Source organism: Phalacrocorax carbo, chromosome 15 (assembly GCF_963921805.1).
Source record: "Phalacrocorax carbo chromosome 15, bPhaCar2.1, whole genome shotgun sequence".
NCBI classification, from domain to species: domain Eukaryota; kingdom Metazoa; phylum Chordata; class Aves; order Suliformes; family Phalacrocoracidae; genus Phalacrocorax; species Phalacrocorax carbo.
In genome coordinates, this window is record NC_087527.1 from 1348675 (window position 1) to 1368529 (window position 19855).

The following is a 19855-nucleotide window of genomic DNA, read 5'->3' on the forward strand; positions in this document are numbered from 1 at the left end:
AAGGCGGCTTCAGAACAGAACTCTACCCACCTCCTCCACCTGTAATGTACGAATAGGAGCTCCATTAATCTCCAGGATACGATCTGCAGGGTGGATGGCGTTTCTGACATCTGGGCTGATGTGCATCCTGTTAACTCTAAACATGGGAATTATAGTGTGTGGGAAGTCAGTTCAGCCAAAACTATAAAAATATTTTGACGCTTCCTTTCAGATTGGTATTCTGAAATAAACCAACGCTAATCTACCAACACAGGGAGCTACCATTAGACCAAGTACTTAGGTCTGAGCTCGTTTGGGGAGAGCTCTTCATTTGCCCAATGGCAAAAATTGTTAGTCCTTTACAATTTGCTAAACGTTTTGTGTTCAGTGAAGGAGATAGCACTGAGAAATAAAGCTATCAATTAAGGTCATCACAAGAGCGAAATGGAGACCAAACACAAATGGTTGTTAGCAAACACATGTCCGTGTTGTGCCGTGACAGATCCCCATAGCAGTTAAAGGAGCTGGCAGGATGGCAGCGCCGCAGAATTTTTACCAGCTCCCTCTGCAGACATGTACCTTGCACACAACCTTGTCATACTCACTCTTTCACCTGGACACCAGTGGCATAGCTGGAGCAGCCACCTTCAACAGACACGGAGAACCCCCTCTTGCCATCAGTAGCTGCCGGCATGGAGATGAGGGTCAGCGTATAAGGGAGCTGCTCACGCAGAGACTCAGTGGAGTGTTTTTCTATCATTGGTGTCAGCACAATCTGGTTATGGCATTTTCCACTAAAAGAAGCGAAGAAAGTAATTATAGCAGCATCCTATCCCTCCCTGCCAAACTCACACTTCTAAGTTCCCTCAATGACCATAAGCTATAGGTTTTTAGTGCTTACTCTATTCCTTCCCCCCTCCCTCAAAAGGCAGCTTCCCAGCATTCCTTAGCGTAGCATTTGGCTGAACCACACTGAGCCAGCTAAACACAGCTTACACATACAGCAGGGAGCAACTCCGTGGCAAAGCATGCAGCTCTGTCTTACCAGTAGAGAGTGGAATGTTGCACAAGCGCGTAAGTGTCCCCATCTTCAATGATCACTTTGCAGCTCATACAAGCAAAGCACTCAGGGTGATACTTGTATTCGCCAGCCACCTACAGACAGAAAAGGGAGTAGAGCTTAGCAGGGCCAAAATCCAAGAGCAGATGCAGCTACTTGCTCTCCTCTCTAATAAATATGTTCATTCAGATCTCAAAGTCAAGTGGCAGTTTTTTACTGGAGAGTTACGTTAGCCCATCCCATTCTACCTTTCCCGAACCCCATCCTTGGCACCTTGTTTGCAAAACCTCTCTGAAACAAACGTGTCAACATGCAAAGCAAAGCTTGTTTCCCAGGAACCTCTGCTATATTTGGCAGCTGCTCGGCTATCAAAAATGGTTGATATTTTGTTTACTAGTCTGCAGCAGACTAGTAAACAAAATATTAAACCTTCCTGTTCAGTTGCTCTTGTCAAGATAACTAATATTATGCCTGAATTAATAAAGCTGAAAGGGCTTTTTCTTTTTTCTTTTTTTGACAGACAGGCAATGCACAAATTCAGATACTTTACGAGCCAGCTGACAGCTCAGACTCAGCAAGCCGTGACTGATACGACAAAATACCGTTACAGATTATTTTTATTCATTGATCTATTTTCCTTATGAGAACTTCCCTTATTGACAGTATTTTGCAAAGACTTCTGCAGGCAATGAGAAATTGTCTGCACTTTTCTCAGTACTTCCCTTTGAGGTAGCAATCACATTAGAGTGCCATCCTGCTTTTATTTAGGGCCTAGAAAAATAATGGTTATGTTTAATTCTTAACAGTTTTAAAGGTTAAATATTTGCAGGGTTGTGGCAAGGAGGGGAACGCTCAGGTGAGCCCCATATTGTACAGGCAGAGTTCAGCGTTTCAAAGCAATTGGGGCTAACGCTACTTCAGGAGACCAACAGCCAGAAAACCACTCTGGCCACAGTCCAAGTGGGGCTTGGATGGCAACCTTTCCCAAAGCCAGAACCTGCTGCATATCCTGAGCCGAGAGGTTTGACTCTGCAGTGCAGTGGAAAATTACCCCATGGAGACACCGAGGCACCGTGCTACAGAAACTGAACAGATGTCCCCTTAATCACCTTTCCATTTCTCATGCCTGTGCATTTCAGCACCTTTCTTTGTTCATATGCTTCAGATCCTCACAACTCCCTCCTTTAAGAGTTACCCCCATTCAAAATTTATCTAGAAGATGCAAGCATAAGCCGCATTTCTAATCTCTGATAAGAGTAGCAAAGAGACTATTACCTTCAGTTTATTTGGTTATCTGAATAGCTAAGGCAACTCCCAACCACTTTCGAGGAGCGGGAGACAGGCATGTCCTGCCTCCAGGCAGAAGTCCTTTAGAGTCCTTACCATCACAGGTCCAGTCATCAGCAGAGAGCAGCCATGGCAGGATTCCCCAAACTTCCCCCAGTAGTCTTTGTGACAGTACAGCTTCCCATCTTTCTCATAGTACCAGTTAGTGAGGGGATCCTGACATTCAGAGCACCTTGAGGGAAACAAAGGAACAAGGTTCCAGTTGGCAACAAGTCACAAATCAATGGAAAAGCTCCCCTCCTGCATGGAGAAAACAGACATTCAGCAGTAGCTCACCACCAGGTCATCTAGCTACGGGTGTACTAAACCTGTCCATTTCCCAATGCTTTTTCAACTGAAAACTAGGATCAAAACCAAGGTTTGTAAGGAGAGGTGGTATCAACTAATACAAAGGAAAATAAAAGCTTCCGAAGTTTAAAACAAGTCCCACCCATTTATTAAACCTACTGCTGTGTTTTATAAATTCTGCCTTATAAATTTTGCTCCTCTCCTTCCTCGATGCAAGCTTCCAGCTGCAGAGTTGCCCAGCACACATAGAGCTTTGCTACATTTCAGCTTGGCGTGATGCTATAGAAACACCATCTTGTGCCTGTCTCCTCAGCCAGTTTAGAAAGGGGGCCAGAGAGGCAGGATCCACTTCCCTATGCAACGGAAAGCCAGTTTTGCACCAACCTTTGCGGAAAGTCTTTCTATTCTTCTGTGAGTAGACCTCCCCCAAAAAGGTCAAATGCAGCACTATCCATTTGAGGGAGAGTTTTCAAAGCAGTTCATCCTTGGAGCTCCCCATACTTACTGCACCCACCAATTAATTGTGATGGAAGTCCTCCATCTCACCCCACCAACTGCTCTGCCTTTCCTTCTGCTAATGAAAGCGCAGGAGAAGAAAAACCTACAACCAACCAAAAGAAATCCCAAACAAAACTGTTTCTCTAATTTCACAAAGGGAGTCTCAAAATCCTTGACATATCACTGTCAGCTCCCGCTTCAACAAACAACCATTACAAATCCTCTATCTACACCCCCCACAAGAAAAAAAAACTCCCCCGCACCTTCCCCCCCCAAAAAGAAGCAATTATATTGCAAATACCATTTTAGCAAATCACAAGCAGAACGCAAATCTTCAGGCTTCCTGAACACAAATCAATCCTGCCTCAGCAGGATGCACTGGGCAAGGGAGTATAACTTCTGCAGCATGGAGGTGTGACTTAATGGAGAGATAAGGCACAGACAGCAGCTGCATCACTAAAGATTATTCCATTAGCCCAGGAGAGTACGTTCTCAGACTTTAAATGGAAAATTAGTCTGGTATTGGCCATTTCTGAGTACAGAAACCAAGGCAGGCTAGTCACCAATAACTGGTTCAAAAGAAACACCTCAAGGATCAACGTCACTGTCAGTGTGATGCTTTCCCAAAGGTGGAAGGAAGAGTTTCTTCTGCCCCTTACCCCAACAGTTGTCTCAGTTACTACATCGGAGAGGAACCCACTGCACCAGGTTGGGCGTGTGCCCTCCTGGGCAGCACAAATGCATTCAAGTCAGCTAGTGGCCATGGAGGTGCACTTTTTACATGCTTCCAGGCCTAAGATGAGAGCTACCGTTGACTTCACCTTTCACAAGCTTCCTGAAAGCTTATTTGTGCCAAACACATTCCTTGTCAACTCCACCAGCTTGTAACAACCGTGATGATATGCGAAGTTGGCCGTGCTCCAGCATGGAGAGAGTTATTTGCTCCATCTCAAGAGACTGCAAAGCAACAAGGTGAAGCTGCTTGTAAGCAGCCTATGGTTTTAGGGGAAAACACACCTCATGAGGTATTTCATGCTGTACCCTACCCTCAGGAAAGTTGCTCCTTCTAATGTATTTGGCTTTTATAGTGTTCGTTCTCCCAGCTGAGGAGCTCCAAATCCTGTCCTGCCCCCCGTCCCTTCCTCAGTGAAGCACATGCAACAGGCCCTGTCACTTTTGTCTGAGGCAGGGGGAGCAGTAACGTAACATTGCTGTACATGGTACATGCATCATTACAGCCTCAGCCCGAGGGCACTGTCTTGGTTACACCCTGCTCATGGTATGCAAGGGACCTAGAGGGCATTGCAATGCATTTTACCTTCAACCACTAGCCTTTGGCTTTCATTTGCAGTAAATACTCCATGCTGAATGATCAAGTAGGTGAGTGGGAGGGGAAAAAAGAGCAAGTGGAGACTAACAGCAAAGATTTCTATCACCTTGTGGCAGGAACATCTGGCTCAGCATGGGCAAATCGGATCCCTCAGACTTATCCAACTTCTGCGTGCATGCCTGAACCAGTGCGTGCTCTGGGAGTGATTACATCTTCAAACAGGGTGCTGTGACCAGACCTGCACTTGGGATGCAGACAGCACTATTGGAGACTGCTCCACCAGGACTTCAAGACCTGACTTTCTGCCTAAGTTCTCTCTAAGCAGGTGGGTTATGTATTTATTTGTTTTTAAGGAAAACACCTTCCCTTCCTCACCCCTCTTCAATTTCACCTTCAACCACTCCTTTTTCTCCCTAAGAAAAATCTAAAATTTCTGCAAAAAACAACACAACTGCAATTCTGTTTAGATATAGGCTCCAGAGGATCGTGTACGCTTGTCTTACCCTTAACCTTCTCCTACTTCTTCACGGTTTGATTTCAACCTTACAGCACTTTGATTAGTTTGCTTCCATCCAGAAAAAAGCACTGGTATCTAATTTGCAACACACCCATACCAAAATGAAGGTGAGGGGGTGGAGCCAGCAAGTAGTCAGTTCTTTGCTATGCAATTAAACAAATCTGGGCAGGACAAGTTTGCAGCTTAAGGCTCAGAACCCCACCCAGGGCAGCGAGGCAACAGGAACAAAGCAACCAGCCCCAGAGAGGCTAGATACTGGTAATGGCTCTAGCTGGCTGCTTCTTTGATCAGTGCCAGCAAGGGGACAAGGCTACGGCCCACATGGCCAAGCAGCACCTTCTGTTATTTACCATGCATTCTGTAATGTACAAGAGGCTTTAGATTTGTCAGGTGTGGAGAACTGGCCAACAGCACACATAGAAATGACAGTTTCAAGGTCTGTTTCAGTGCCTTTGCCCAAATGACAAAGGCATCACGTGATTGTTCTATGTGATCCTCATTGAAGAGATATGTCAGAATTTTATTGCAGAAGATACAAGAGTTACCACTCCTTCCTTTTCCTCCTCGCTAGTGTGGCATTGCAGCGCTGCTGTTGCCAGGCCTCACATTAGCTGAGACAGGAATACAATTACTTCTACAGGTATTAAGCAAGCTAATCTTTGCCAGTCACCACAACCAAAAGAAAGGAAGATTTCTTACTCCTCTTTTATAGATTAGAAAACAGTAATCTTCTCTGAGGTGATTTGCTATTCTGATTACAGAGTAACAAAGCATGGTAATCAAGTTTCTTGGAGGACTGGTAACAGCCATACTTGACGTGTTTCCTCTTGCTACCCAGCCACCATTTTCAGAGCTACAGAGCCCTGCTCTGATTATACAGTGCCATTCGTCACGATTCTTCGCTTCCCAGCCTTGGCTATAACGAATAAATTAACCTGCCTCCCACAGCCATCCTCCAGGAACCCCAGGCAGCACATGGGCGCAGTGTTCAGCCCTGACGCTCTGCAGCACAGCAGGTGCGGAAAGAGTTCACAAATCACTGCTCGATGGCTCCTTGGTTTTGGGGGGGTGGGGGTGGTAGGCAGATCAGGTCACAACAGATAACCAGCCTGGTTTTCAGCAATACTGATGATTGAATTGATGTGGCATCTCTTTTACATCTAAATGAAAACCAATACCCTCATGGAAGCAAAGACTTCCCTGGCACTGAAGAGACAGATCCTTTTGAGAAGGGCTCATTAATAAAATGCAGCACCAGCACCACCACCACCACCCCCCCACACACACTGTCAGGCTAGATCAGTTAATGCTAGACAGGCTCAGAAGAGCTGTGGTTCCAATTCTGCAGGCAGAGCTGGGGAAAGGACAGTCACACAGACAGAAAGCTGCAGAATAACACTTAACCCCAGCCTGCAGCTAACCCAAAGGCTTTTCACCTGGACTTAGCAGAAGTGTGCACACTGGCTACTTAAGAGACACTAGACAGGAAGAACAGATGCTAGAAAACAGACTACGTGCTAGAAAACAGTGTGTTTAAGCTCTGACTATGCAAAACCATTTCCACACGCTTAGGAGAAGGTGTATCTATGGCTTAGTGTGATGCTGTTTCAGAAAGTTGCCTAAAGCAGCTTAGCAATTGCACAGCAGTATTTACTCCTATCCTCGCCTGTTTTAACAATAGGCTCCTTACTTCCAAATCAGTACAAAAGCGTTTGTAGGAATAGGATCAGTAATGAGCAAATCCGAGCAGAGGGGATAGGAGGGAGACAACGAAACTGCAAGCTGTGCCTTTCCCCATCCATTCACTCTTATCAGCACATCAGCATTGGTCACCATCCTGGCTGCCTCCAGCCCCACTAACAGCTTTCACAATGGAGATACAATGCAATCAAAGCATATTCTGTAGCTATTGCCTTTCTCAAGCCTTGTTTGCTCAATCGGACCAAGAATGGTTGTTAATATAAACCAAAATATCACAGGAGAAGAATCCTTTCCATGTAAGGGAAGCGTGCTGCTTGTCCCTAGTTACCTGCAAAGTACTTGATTTATTTTCTCAAACAAGAGTACACGCTCCCTCGCTGCAGGTTACATCACCTTCTCGAACTCACAACAGCAGCACCTCGCCTCACCCAGCGCTATGCCCAAGCACATGTAGCTCTGGAAGAGACATAAGGAGCAGCAGCCACAGTAATCTCATCCCCCGGGCAGTGGCGCAAAGCGGCATGTGTAGCGTTGCTCTGAAAGGGAGCCCGCTTGCCTGGGCTACACAGACACTGCCTCGCAACACAGGTGCTGTTCCCTCGTACCAGAATGCTGCGCAGAGGCTAGTGACAAGAATCTTCCCCGTCGCCTCCTTAAAGTGAGCCAAGACCCCAGTTTGAGGCCGGCTGTCCCCTGCACAAGCACTGCACCTCATTCTTCACGCCTCGCATGCTAACTGCTTCAGATAGCATTACAGCTGGGAAAACGACACTTTGAGGTCCACTGTTAATCCTGCACAAGACTTACCGAAAGGGATCCTTGGGAGCAAAGTAAGCTGGGGCAGACAAGTAACTTCCCATCTTCAACACTGGATAAACCGGCTCAGCCACAAACTTGTCCAACTGCCTCTGAACAGCTCTGTTCTGCCAACATGGCAGCAGCTAGTGCTCATTTAATCTTGCGCTGATTCAGATACTTCACCTCTCTTTGAAGCTGCCCAAGAAATGCCAGGTCTCTCGGCTGCTCAATCCTTCTCAGATTTTTCCTGGCTCCCATGGTTATAACCATCTTCTCCTGCACTCAGCAGCAGCGGCACCCTTGGGAAGGATAGAATAACTGCTAACCGGGCTAGTTGGACATGCTTCTGCAATAGTTCTTGCGAGCTCTGCTGCCTGCTAACTATTGTCAAGTTTTCCCTTCTCTGGTTCCACCCAAGGGTGGGAGGGGAGGAGGAGCCATTGCAGGAGGACAGCGTGTGGCTGCGGAGGCTGAATAAGCTCTACTCCTTCCCAAAGGGTGGAGCTTTGATCCAAAGAGGGGCTGTGTTCCTAAGTGCTGAAAGATAGCAGCTTTTGCCAAATAAGAGCCAAGTGCATAAACGTGAAACTACTCTTCACAGCAGTGGCATCTCCTGACGGGGAAAGTCAAGGCAGGCAGCCTGACGAACATAACCAGCCACATCTCCAAACACATCAGGTTAATGTTTACTACATTCCTCCCTAAACCCCTCACAGTGAGCAGGGTTACACTACTTTCACAGGACCTACAATCTGTTCGCCCTCTTGCAGGAGGCAACTCGGTGTGCTTCATCCAAGGAAAAATAACTTTCTTTCCAACACTGTTTTAACAGATCATTGCAATCATTTAAACTAATCTTTACCTCCTGAATGGAAGCCGAGAGGTATAAATCAGCACAGATGAGTGCTCTCTCCTCCTTGCAGCACATGTAGTTATATCTTTTTGCTTGCTCTGAAGCCAAGCATGATCTCTAGTGGCCTAATCAGCTCAAGCTGTTTGTAAGACACTCAGAAATGCAACAAACATATGTTGCTGCACCAAGCCCTCCTATTTCTGTACAGTCAGCAAAGCCTGGCATGCCTGAACACAGCCTGAAAAATCATGCTATGTTCCAGAGGCAAGAGTACTCAAATGTGCTTTTACTGGAGATGCTTCTCTCAGATGGCATATTGTTCAAGGGACGCTTGAGGCTGGGATGAGGCAGTCTTGGCTGCAGATTTGACAGCTGATGCTTGCTGTTGAAGTAAGCAGAAAGCCAGGCAGCCTTTTGGGTTGTTTTTTCTTGTAGGTTTTTCTTGTTTTGGTTGTTTAGTTTTGAGGTGGTGGGGGTTGTTTCTGGTTTGGTTTTTTTTTAAAAAAAACTTTTAATAAGGAGTCGCCTTTCTGGGGGGGGGCGGGGGGGAAGAATCATCATTTTCACCCATTCAGCACCGTTTCTAAGCATGGGTGTAAAACTGCAGCGAAGCCCAGTGCTGCAGAGCCCGATGTGGTCGTCAATTCCAGCACGGGTCTAATTCCTTCTGACATTTCACACAGCCCTATTGGAAGCAGCAACACGGTGAGTCTGTGTCTAGGAATGCACTCTGGTCTCCCACACTCTCTATATGTTGCGTGCTGAAAGCGGGCCAGCTCAGGACCCCAGGCTTCCCTGGCTACCAGCACCACCCCGCAGCACACCCACCCCTCCGGTGCACCGCTGAGCCCCTCCCCTGCCCCGTGTCACCTACCGACAAAAGCTTTTCCCCGCAATTCGGCTGCCATGGGCTGGACTCCCTCCAAGGGGGATTCCACGTGACCTCGTAAATCCCAACTCTTTAGACAAAACCTTTGAAGATTTGATTCACAGATGCGATAAGCAGCCAGCGAGTCTGTGAATGAAGCCAGCAGATAAAGCCGAACTTCAAAGTAACGAAAACCACCCAGACAGCTAAGCAACTGGGAAGGGATTTTGTTTGACTTCCTTAAAGCCAAAGGACACAGAGTGAAACGTCTATTTAAACAGGAAACATCTTATCAAAATGATTTTACTTTTGCAGCAAGCCCTAGCAGCAGCCAGTAAATTACTTTTTCTTACACAGAATTCTCCTTACTTCTTGCCTTTTTTTTTTTGGGGGGGGTCTCTATGACCTATTTGAGAACACAATAGCTCTGATAAAAGGGCTCTGGAAAAGGTGTTAATGCGTTCTAGATCTGAATTCCTGCCAGAATGACTAGACTTCAAAAATGCTGATAAACAGGTGTGTGCGGGGGGGTGTGGGGGGTGTGTGTGTGCGACAGACAGGACAAACTACCTTCTCTATGTAATTTTTACTGGTACCATCTCTGAGGGCCAAAATACACTGAAGCAAATTTCTTTTTCACCAGCTGAAGTCAGATATCAGCATCTTCTCTCTTGCAAAAAAGCTGACAGCATTTCCACCACAAACATGTGGCCATCACAAGGAGTTGCTTTCCTTACTATCGTTTAGAATTGTACAGTCATTTTTTGCCAGAAAAAAGACTGAAAAATATAACTAGCGAATAAAAAAAGAACACATGAAAAACCTTGACAATGACTTAACATTAAATATATTGCAAATTGTTGCAGCCGTTACGGCTTTATCCCCACAGAAATGCACCACATAGCTATTGTGATATTCAAGTGACTAATATCTTAAAACAGCTGGGGTTAGTCTGCACATCTAGACACCCTCTCTACCACACAGTTCATGCTGTCCAATAGCATGCCTACAGACATATGCATTGCTCAGCATATCTACCAGCCCTAAGATACACAAATTTATCCTGGCACAGACAGGCACTTTGGTATGTGTGGGACTGGTATAAACTGGGAAAGAGGCATCCGCTTGATGCCTGAAGAGGCTGCAGCAAGTCTTTGTTTCACCATGGGCACAGTTTGGAGGCATTCCAGATGGTTCAGTACAATCCCAACACCTCATTGTATTTCCGAGGCACCTACACATAGCACACGCTTTGCTGCTGTTGAAAGACCGAGTCAGCTTCTGGCATTGGCTACTAAAACTAATACTATTTTGATACGCGCATACCTCTGAGTGAAAGCTCTTGCACACAGCTCTTGAGTAAACTAAAACGAACAGTGAAGTGAAGCTCATCTCCATCACTGCATCTTACTTCTAAGCAGCAGGACTTCAGACAAACACAGGGGTGCCTTCTCGGTACCCAGCATCACTAAGGACAACATTAGGACAGAGACAGAATTATCTCCACCATCTTGCCTAAAGGCTGCAGACCTCCCGAGTATGTGTAGGCTGAGAAGCAATCCAAAGAAACTAAACCTATTGGAACTTTATAGATTATATATGGTTTTGGAAGCAGTGACTTCCAATCTGTAAATGCAGCCCATATGGCAATAAGACCAGCACTTAACGCCGCTGCATCCTCACTTGCTAACTTGCTGCTTTTGTCTGCGTGGAGTGCTAAACTCCTCAGGGAAGGATTCTGTCTCACTCATGTGGAAAGCCTACCACGTACTAGGCTGTGTGAGTAAATTCTAATTACCCTGATATAATAATGTTCTGATAGCAATGCCCTAAAGGACAAGCTGTGCAAGTCAACTAAAAAAAAGTTTGGACTGGAATGCCCAACTTCTCCTTCAAGGGTTGTCATCATGATAGATTCCCCTGAGGAATGTGGCCACTTCCACCTGCAAAGTGCTTCATTGTTCCTCTGGATTTTTAAGCTCTTAAACAGTTGTGGTGATCTGTGTTCAAACAGGCACTTTGCAACTAGTTCTGCCTAAATCTGATAGTGAGCAGGCGAATTTCAACGCCGATTGAAACACCAAAGACATTCTGAGGAGCCAGCAGGATTAGTGAAGAACTCTCACCCCCTATCATTAGCTTTCTCTAACTGTCAGAAACTTAAGACAGGGAAGAGGAGATACTTATCTTCCTGCTTCTACCATAATTCAACTGCCTTTTCTTACTACTGAACCTTCCCCTGCTCTCAAACTTCGCTGCTCACTGTGTTCACAGCTGAAAGCTAAAGGAAGACTCAAAGCCTCAAACATCCCCACATTTCAAATTCATCTTAATATACACCTTCGCTGACATCCTTATTTGTCAACTTTTGTACATTTCAGCTTCATATCCTGTCGCTGTAGCTCTATTTGTCCTGTTGTCTGTGGGGAGGAAGCAGCTTTTGGAAAATGAAGGCCTGTGCCAAACAGTTTGAACTAACAGAAGGGATCCAAAGTCTAGAAACTACAGCCTATGAGAAAAAGCTAGGTCCAGGGCTTATTCAGCCTAGAATAGACTGATGCGAGACACGATTGCTACTTCGCAAACAGGAAAGGCTTACCTGAGTAACAGAAGGGAGGGAGGAAAGAGAGTTTGTTTTCCATGCCCATTGTGAACTTGATTAGAAGAAACTGATTTAAATTGCAACGAGGGGGATTTCTGAGGGTAGTACACAGAAGCTTCTAACCCTAAGGATAATTAAGCGCTAGCAGACGTAGTCTGGGGGATCAAAAACCTGCAGTGATGGGAGACGGTTAGGTGACCAGTTTCTTGATCATTCCAAAGCCACAGAAATTACTTGCTTCAAATGTAAGTCGAAATTTAGTAGATATGCTAAGAACTACAGAACACAGATTTGGAAGATACCCTCAGAAATCATCGTGCAACTGCCAAAACTATATTCATTCTTAATATAAGGTTGCATGGCTTGCCTTCACCAGCCCCCATACGAAAAAGAATCAATGATTCACTAAGTTTTGCTGAGCAGAAAGTATTTCTATAGGACACAAAATATGCTCTTCAGTATTGACAAATCAAATTTTTGTAAGAAAATCAAATTAGTGGAGTTGGCAAATTAATAGTGGTTCTATTTATGCTCCGTAGCCTGGAGCTTTGGCCATCCCCTTGACGCACAGATAGCTAATCCAGTTGTTTTCCAACCATGGACAATTGTCATGCTGCAGAGAGCGCACAACAGGCAGGCTACGAGGGATTCTGGGAAGAATCTACTTTTAACCTTGTTCCACTACTGAGAAACAGTCAGAAGGAGAATTTGTTTCAAATTCACTTCAGAATACCAGCAGGAGACAGAGCCAGGAGTTCTTCTGCACTCTGCCAAAACTGTTCCATCTTTTCAAAGTATTCATTTAGAGAAAACAGCCGTCTGGTGGTTACAACACTCCTTGTGTTTTAGTTTCTAGTTCCAATAAAGGTTAACAGAAATTGAAATGGAGTGACACATTCAAGAGAGTGCAAGCAGCTGAACCCTAAAGAATCCGTCAGGTGAACTGATTTAACTCTAAGTAATAACACAATTTTTATTGTAATGTAAACAAATTTTATTACTTTAGATTTATTTTTTACAAGCATTTCTTAATGATTTCAAGACTATTTAATTTTAGCCAATATCTTTTACTGAAAAGTCATAGAATCATTAAGGTTGGCAAAGACCTCTAAGATCACCAGGTCCAGTCACCAACCCAACACCCCCAGGCCTCCTAAACCATGTCCCCAAGTGCAACATCTACATAATTTTTGAACCCCCCCCAGGGGTGGTGACTCCCCCACCTCTCTGGGCAGCCCGGTCCAAGCCCTGACCACTCTGGCAGTAAAGACACTGTTCCCAATATCCCACCTAAACCTCCCCTGATGCAGCTTGGGGCCGTTCCCTCTCGTCCTATCGCTTGTTCCTTGGGAGCAGAGACCAGCCCCCCCCTCACTCCAGCCCCTCTCAGGCAGCTGCAGAGAGCGAGAAGGGCTCCCCTCAGCCCCCCCTTCTCCAGGCTAAACCCCCCCAGCCCCCTCAGCCGCCCCCCAGCACACTTGTGCTCCAGACCCTGCCCCAGCCCCGCTGCCCTTCTCTGGACACGCTCCAGCCCCTCAAGGCCCTTGTCCCGAGGGGCCCAAACCTGAGCCCAGCATTCGAGGTGGGGCCTCCCCAGTGCCCGGTACAAAGTGACAGTCAACTTACTGCTTACAACTACTTAAATATAACAACATAATCCCTGATCAGTACAAAAAATTTAATTATATTTAGTCAGTGTAGGGTTAAACCACGACAGTCAGATATCAAAAGCTTACACTTTTTAGTCACACAGTTAATATTAACTTAGCATCAAACAATTTAATAATATAATTTAAAAAAATAATAGCCATGAGAATTTTTCCTTAAGTCAAGCTGCATTGCAGATGCATAAAGATCTGGTGTATTAAGCAAAAATATTCGTCCAAACTGAATTAATAGTTTCTGGTCACCATAATCTCCAGTGGTTTAGATTTACTAATGAAAACTTTTGGAGTCATACAAAATTTCCCTGCTTTACTTTCCTCTTCCAGAAGGAGGAAGATGAGCTTTCCCGCTCTTCAAACTCCTGAGTTTTCAGCTTTTAATTACCTGGGTTTGGTATAAACTAAAGAGTATATTTTTAAATCTGTTTCTGTAAAATCATCAGTAATCCATCATCATCAGTAACTTGAAGATATGCTGTGAACAGTTCCTCTCTGATGTGGTGGGTTTGGCTTTTGTTTGAGATTTCTGCAGCAAGCTTGTGTTGCTTGGCTACTGAAATTAGATTTATTTTATAGACCATAGCAATATACATCCTCTGTTATTTCACGGTTAGGAAGGAACTGAACCTCAGCTGTCTTCCTTCCTAAAAAGTTCTTAAGCACCCCGCTACAGTAGGAATTCCTACCATCATTTCCAATAGTTTTCTTCATATGGGTCCAAAAGCATTTTCCACTTGGATGCATTCAAAAGGCTTGATCTGCATTCATGGTTTTCAAATAGTCAAAACTGGATTTTTAACAAATACCGTGTCCTTAAGATTAAGCCATGCTGCTATATCTGGGTCTTCTCATCCCATCCTACTCCAATTCAACTATGCAATATCTCTACAGAAAGAGGGAATTGTCTTTAATTTCATTTGTCTGTATCGAGGGGGGGCAGAGGGGACCAACAAATGAACAAAATAAATACAAAACACCAAAAATGGCCATCAAAATACCAGGTATCAATACGTTATTCAAAGGTATAATTCAAGGCAGTATCTTCTCTTTCGTAATATGTAAAGAAAGTTGGACTGAAGGCAATAAGAACAGCATGCCCTAGGTCAGAAAAACCCTCTTCCAATAAGCCCCTTAGGTAAAAGCAATCCAGATCTAGGAAAGATACCTTGCTGCTTCTCTCTTTCCCTTTCTTGGTGTAGTGTTTGAAGTTCTGTGCAATATAAGTTCCAAATCCAGTGGAACTGTGTATCAGCGAAAAACAACGACCTTTGAAAGTATATGCTACCTCAACAGAATTCCAAGGCACAGAAGTACATTCGGAGTTAATTCACAACAGACATCGTGACAGAAACATCTAAGAAACTTCCTCAGCCAGATCCAACCATTCAGATTCAAGCCTAAGGACCAGCTGGCCAAAGAATGGCTTAAAATATCCAAGATACACAAATAGGGATTCGCTCGCCCCTCCAGCCACGCCAGAGAACATACAGGTTTCAGAGACAAAGCTCCTGTACATGCAGTTTGAGGAAGGAGGGAAGTGACAGAAAGCTTAAATCCTCAGAGACACGCCTGTACGTCAGCTACTGCCGGTGCCAAGCCTGATCAGCAGCCCAGCCTGACCAAGGACAAACAGAGCTAACGAGCCTGGAACAGTGCCAACCAGCATTAGAGAAATTATGTGCCAGGCCAGGGAGTCAGCTAATCCACAGGAAGACTGTTTAAAAAAAAAAACAACCAACACTCCCCAAGAGGTGCCGGAACTCACAGCTACCAGCTGCCAAAGGCTCCTACCGTTAGACACTTTTGAAAGTTCGGCTTTGGGATATTAAGCACAAGACGGCGGCTCAGCACGGCTGAGGGAGAACAGAAGAAGGGGGAACAGCATGCAAACCGGGAATTTGTTTTCCATGTACAGCCCTACCCTGGAACAAGGAAAAAGGGAAGGGCAGCTTCTTTTACTGCAGGTTCCAGTTGTTCAGTCAGCACAGCAGCTTAGCTGGGTGCTCGAGCTAGCCAAAAGCACAGCGCACAAGACAAGCGCACTGGCAAATGCGGAAAGTTACTATACATCTCAGGAGAAAAGCTAGCACCTTCACTTGTATAAAGCTAACAAAAAAAAACCCACCAAACTTCCACTTTACAATATAAACTATGACCTCCTCTGAAGGTGTCCTAAGGGCAGGATTTGCCTCCAGCTCATCTGTTACCCACCTCAACAGCCCTGGTAGCAAGAATCACCAAGACATTTGCAAATCAAGACCCACAACAGAAATATATTCAAAGGCAAGACAGACAGACTTACTAGCACACACAACTGGGTTTGGCTACTGGCAGAACCTAGGGAAGCTCAACAACAGGATACTAGTTCTTCAGGCAGAAGAGAAAACCAGGGTTAAGAGAAGCTGACTCAACATAGCTAAACATGAATACTTAAACTAATAGAAACCCAAAAGACTGGGATCTGCAGTGATATAAAGCTGTAACTGTGATCACCAACAAGTCATTCTAACTTAACAGCATTTTCCAAGCCAACAGAGCTACCATTGCTTTGGCAGCATGTTCTTAGGGGTTTTTTTTGTGTGTTTGTTTGGTTTTTTTTTTCTTTTAATACACCAATACCATAATTCTCACTTCAACAAAATTCAGGTATTTTTTTGGATTTTTTTTTTTTTTAAACCAGGACAGTACCTGCCTATCTTGGCATAGCAAACACTCCTTCAAAGCCACACTTTGGCTTCCTTTTCCCCTCATTTGCTTCAGTGGTGTCCAAAGCATTAGCCTCTCCAGATTCAAGCCAACACAGAAGCCAACAGAAGCTGCAGGTACTCAACCCCTCTCAAAAATATAGGCCCCTTCAGAAATGTGATTCTGGAGCATGAAAACTGGACCAAGTATTTATGAAACATCGACAAGAGGCGTTGCTCCTACTGCCAGGAAGAAAAGCATATCAGAGATGCCTTTTAGTCCTTGCCAATAGCAACATTATCTGACAGATTTCATAAGTTTATGCATCTTAATCGTCTGAAAAGGAGATTAAGTTCAAGGCAAGATTTCCCCCATAACAGCAGTTTTCCCCGACACCCTGATATCTCCCTTGTACCTACCACGTATGGAAAAAGCAACAGGCTATCCAAATTGCCTGGGCACTACTTTGGAATGCAGCTGAAGACAAATACGCAACCCATGGCTTCTGCCACCACCAGTAGGTCAGAGCTTTCGTTTGTCCTTTATCTGTATTCCTGCATGCGTGTGCGTCAGCATGGCAACGCTTTGCCAGGCAGCGTCAGACTGCTGCCGGGACCGAAAGTCAATTCCAAAGTGCTACTGCAAGCACAGAAGTACGGCCGCAAGCAAGAGTATGCAATTGCTCTGCGAGAGGCTCTGGAACAGGTCAGGCACAGAGCTGACAGCGAGAACTCCCTGTTAATATTGGTACTTATCCACCAGGTTCCGAGTCAGCTGAACAACACAAGGAGAGTTTAACAGGCTAAAGTTTTACCTACCGGAAACAGGAAACATGCCAAGCTTCATTTACAGTCTTGTAGAGGCACTGACCAGCAGCAATGCTGTCCCCGCATCCTAGACATCTCCAGACTTCCTCACCTGTATGCAGGAATAAAGTGACATACAGCAACCATTTTACCTCAGAGAGCACAAGGATTGCTGCACCCCTGATAAAGAACAACCTTCAATTAAATAACTGATGCGAAAGCCTTCATACAGAAAGTTAAGCCAATACCAGGCAGGCTGTAACCCCGGGGAGTGGAGCTCCCAAATCGAACTCTGATATCTTATATATTCTTTTTTTTTGTCTCCCAACATAACATCCCTATCCGCTCCTTCATGTTCTGCAGAAGAAAGGAAGGCAGACTGGTCTAGCGTAACAATTCCCACAGAGAACCAAGCGAGGCCAGGAAGCCATGATACTATTTCCCCTACGCCACTGACTCAGCACATAACATTTGCACTCATTTGTATAATTAACTGGATTTCCCAGAGCTGAAAAAAAAAAGAAAGGCAAACTTTATTCAGTAGAGAACAACTTGACTACGAGGAAGGAATTACACACTTGAATGATTATTCCCGTAGAGACTGTACAGCCAACACCAGGCTACTGTCAGACTTAGGAAGAGGGGCTGCTGCTACTGGCCTGTTGTCCCTTCAAAAAATAGTTGTAATATTCTCTGTTACAACTGCCATAAAGCCCCAGAGAGAGCTAGTTATTTAGATGCATGCAAGCTAGGAAATACAGCATGAAAACTTGTGCACAAAGAGCATTTGGCACACAGGTAAATGCTATCCAAAACCCAAACAGCTTTACAGGCATATTAAAGTAGGAGTCAAGGACCTGGATCAGCACAGGATGGTGCAAGGGGCATTTCATAGCTGGGCAGATCTCAAACCTGTTTCCTCCTGTTACCAAAAGTTTACTCGCAGTAAGGTTGCATAAGGAAAGAAGTGTTTTTAGAGACGGAAAACCATGAACCACGGACTTCCATTTTCCAAAGAACGTTATAACTTGGTAATTGCTCAGGCAAGTTGATACCAAGGTCAAGTTCCTTGAAGCTACACAAAACAGAAGCCATCAGCCTTTATGCGCTTCTACCCCACTGTGGAGGTCAGTGACAGTGTTAAAAAATAACCAAGGTGAAAATCTCCTTGTACGTTTTACACAAAAAAGCTATTTCAGAGAAAAAACTTGTTGCTCAAGCACAAGCAAGCACCAACCTCACCAGCAGAGCAGATCGGCAGTACCTATAAAGGTCTCCGTGCGGACTATAGCACTAGGCACCTTGATTCAAACGCGATGTTTGGTGTAAGTGGCTACTTCAGTTCCCAACTAAGCATCAGCTCCACACCTGGGAGCGTGTCCACGCCCTCCTGCTATCTCTGGGACACCGAGAACCGCACCTGGCCTCAGATCTGCACAACAGAGCAAGGGTAGGGAGAAACTTAGAAAAACCCGGCACTACACGTATTCTTCCTTGAAGCAAATTGCTTTTCAGCACACTAAACAGGCTTGGAAATAAAAGGCAAAGCCTCGATGCACGGGCAGGCGATGCCGCCCTTCCCAGGCCGCGCAAGCCCTGGAAGCCAGCTGAACCTCTGGGATCGCCGCCGCGCTGCAGGCCAGGCGAGCACAAGGCGCAAATGTGAACGCAGACAGCGGATCCTATTTGAAGGAATCTGGAGACTAACGACTACACCACAGCTGACTAAAAGCAGCAGATACTCCTCCACAACGATCAAACAGACCTTTACCCACCAGCTTCTGAACTCCAGGTAGCGGCTGCCTTACCTCCAGCTGAAGTGCTACAGTGTTTAACTGTACCCAGAAAGGCTGATCAGCTCACAAACAGAAGTGAATAGAAGCGCGTAGTCCTATATTCCAGAAGAAGTGACGGAAGTGAATGGAAAAATAAAAAAAAACCCAGAGCAGGAAATCGCGTGAAGGAAAAGCAAACGGCCGCGATCAATAAACCAGGTCTGTCAAGTCTCCCAGGGCAGGCGGGATGTTACAGAAGGGGCCAGCGAGGAAAAGCAGCGGCTCCCCGGCAGCAGCAGCGGGAGCCCCGGCGGGCACCGGGCAGCCCCCGGGCCGGGAGGGCGGCGAGCCTCGGGCGGGGGGAAGCAGGACCTCGCTCAAGGCGGGACAGGGCGGCCGGTTCCCGCCGAAGGATCCTGCGCCCGGCAGCGGGGCGATCCGAGGGAGGCAGCCCCGCTGCGCACCGCCGGCGGGGCCGGCTGCACCGAGCCAGGGCAGCCCCCCCCCGGAGCCCGGACCTCGCGGGTGGCCACAAACCGGCGGGGGCGGCCCCACCGGCCGGCTCCCCGCGACGCGGGCTAACATGAGCAGAGGCGCGGGTTCCGCAGCCAGCGGGCTGGCGGCCCCGCGGCCCAGGCCTGCCCCGAGCGCCGCACCTGCCGTTCCGCCGCCCGGAGAGCCGCGGCCTCGCGTAGGCGCGCCCGCCCGGCTGGCGGGGAGGGCGGCGGCGGCCCCCGGAGGCCCAGCCCGTCCCGGTCCCGTCCCCTCACCTGGCGGCCCCTCCATCCCGCGCCACCGCCGCGGGGCTCGCCCGCGCCTGACGTCAGCCTCTACGGAGCGCACGGGAGGTCACTCTGCACCTCGCCCGGCAGCGCGCTGCCGCGCGGGCGCGCCCCCCACCCCTCTTCCCCTCTCCGCTATCTCGGCGCCATGCCCCGCCCCGAGGGCAACTTATCGCCCCACCCTTTTCCTTGCCGCAGGCCAATCGGCACTCCGCCCCCCTCACGGCCACAGGCCAATCACCGCGCTACTTCGCGGCGGCCGTCCCGCCCCTTCCGCGGTGAGGACCAATGGCCGCGCGGCC

At 46.6% G+C, this 19855-nt stretch overlaps 1 protein-coding gene across 2 annotated transcripts in view; it reads right to left on the reverse strand.

Annotated features, from left to right (window-relative positions):
* LIMK2 (LIM domain kinase 2) overlaps positions 1-19699 on the reverse strand; it is a 31550-nt gene extending 11851 nt beyond the window's left edge. Inside the window, exons 1-6 of one of the 2 annotated variants that reach the window (XM_064466700.1) lie at positions 19542-19699; positions 17009-17108; positions 2423-2558; positions 1025-1134; positions 585-773; positions 31-136 (exon numbers count right to left, since the gene is read on the reverse strand). In XM_064466700.1, coding sequence (XP_064322770.1) covers positions 31-136; positions 585-773; positions 1025-1134; positions 2423-2558; positions 17009-17108; positions 19542-19557 — 657 coding nt within the window. In that variant the 5' untranslated portion in view covers positions 19558-19699. Of the gene's footprint in view, positions 1-30; positions 137-584; positions 774-1024; positions 1135-2422; positions 2559-7527; positions 7880-17008; positions 17109-19541 lie in introns of those variants that run through there. The other variant, XM_064466701.1, reaches the window with a different exon arrangement.
* Positions 19700-19855: the final 156 nt, after the last annotated feature.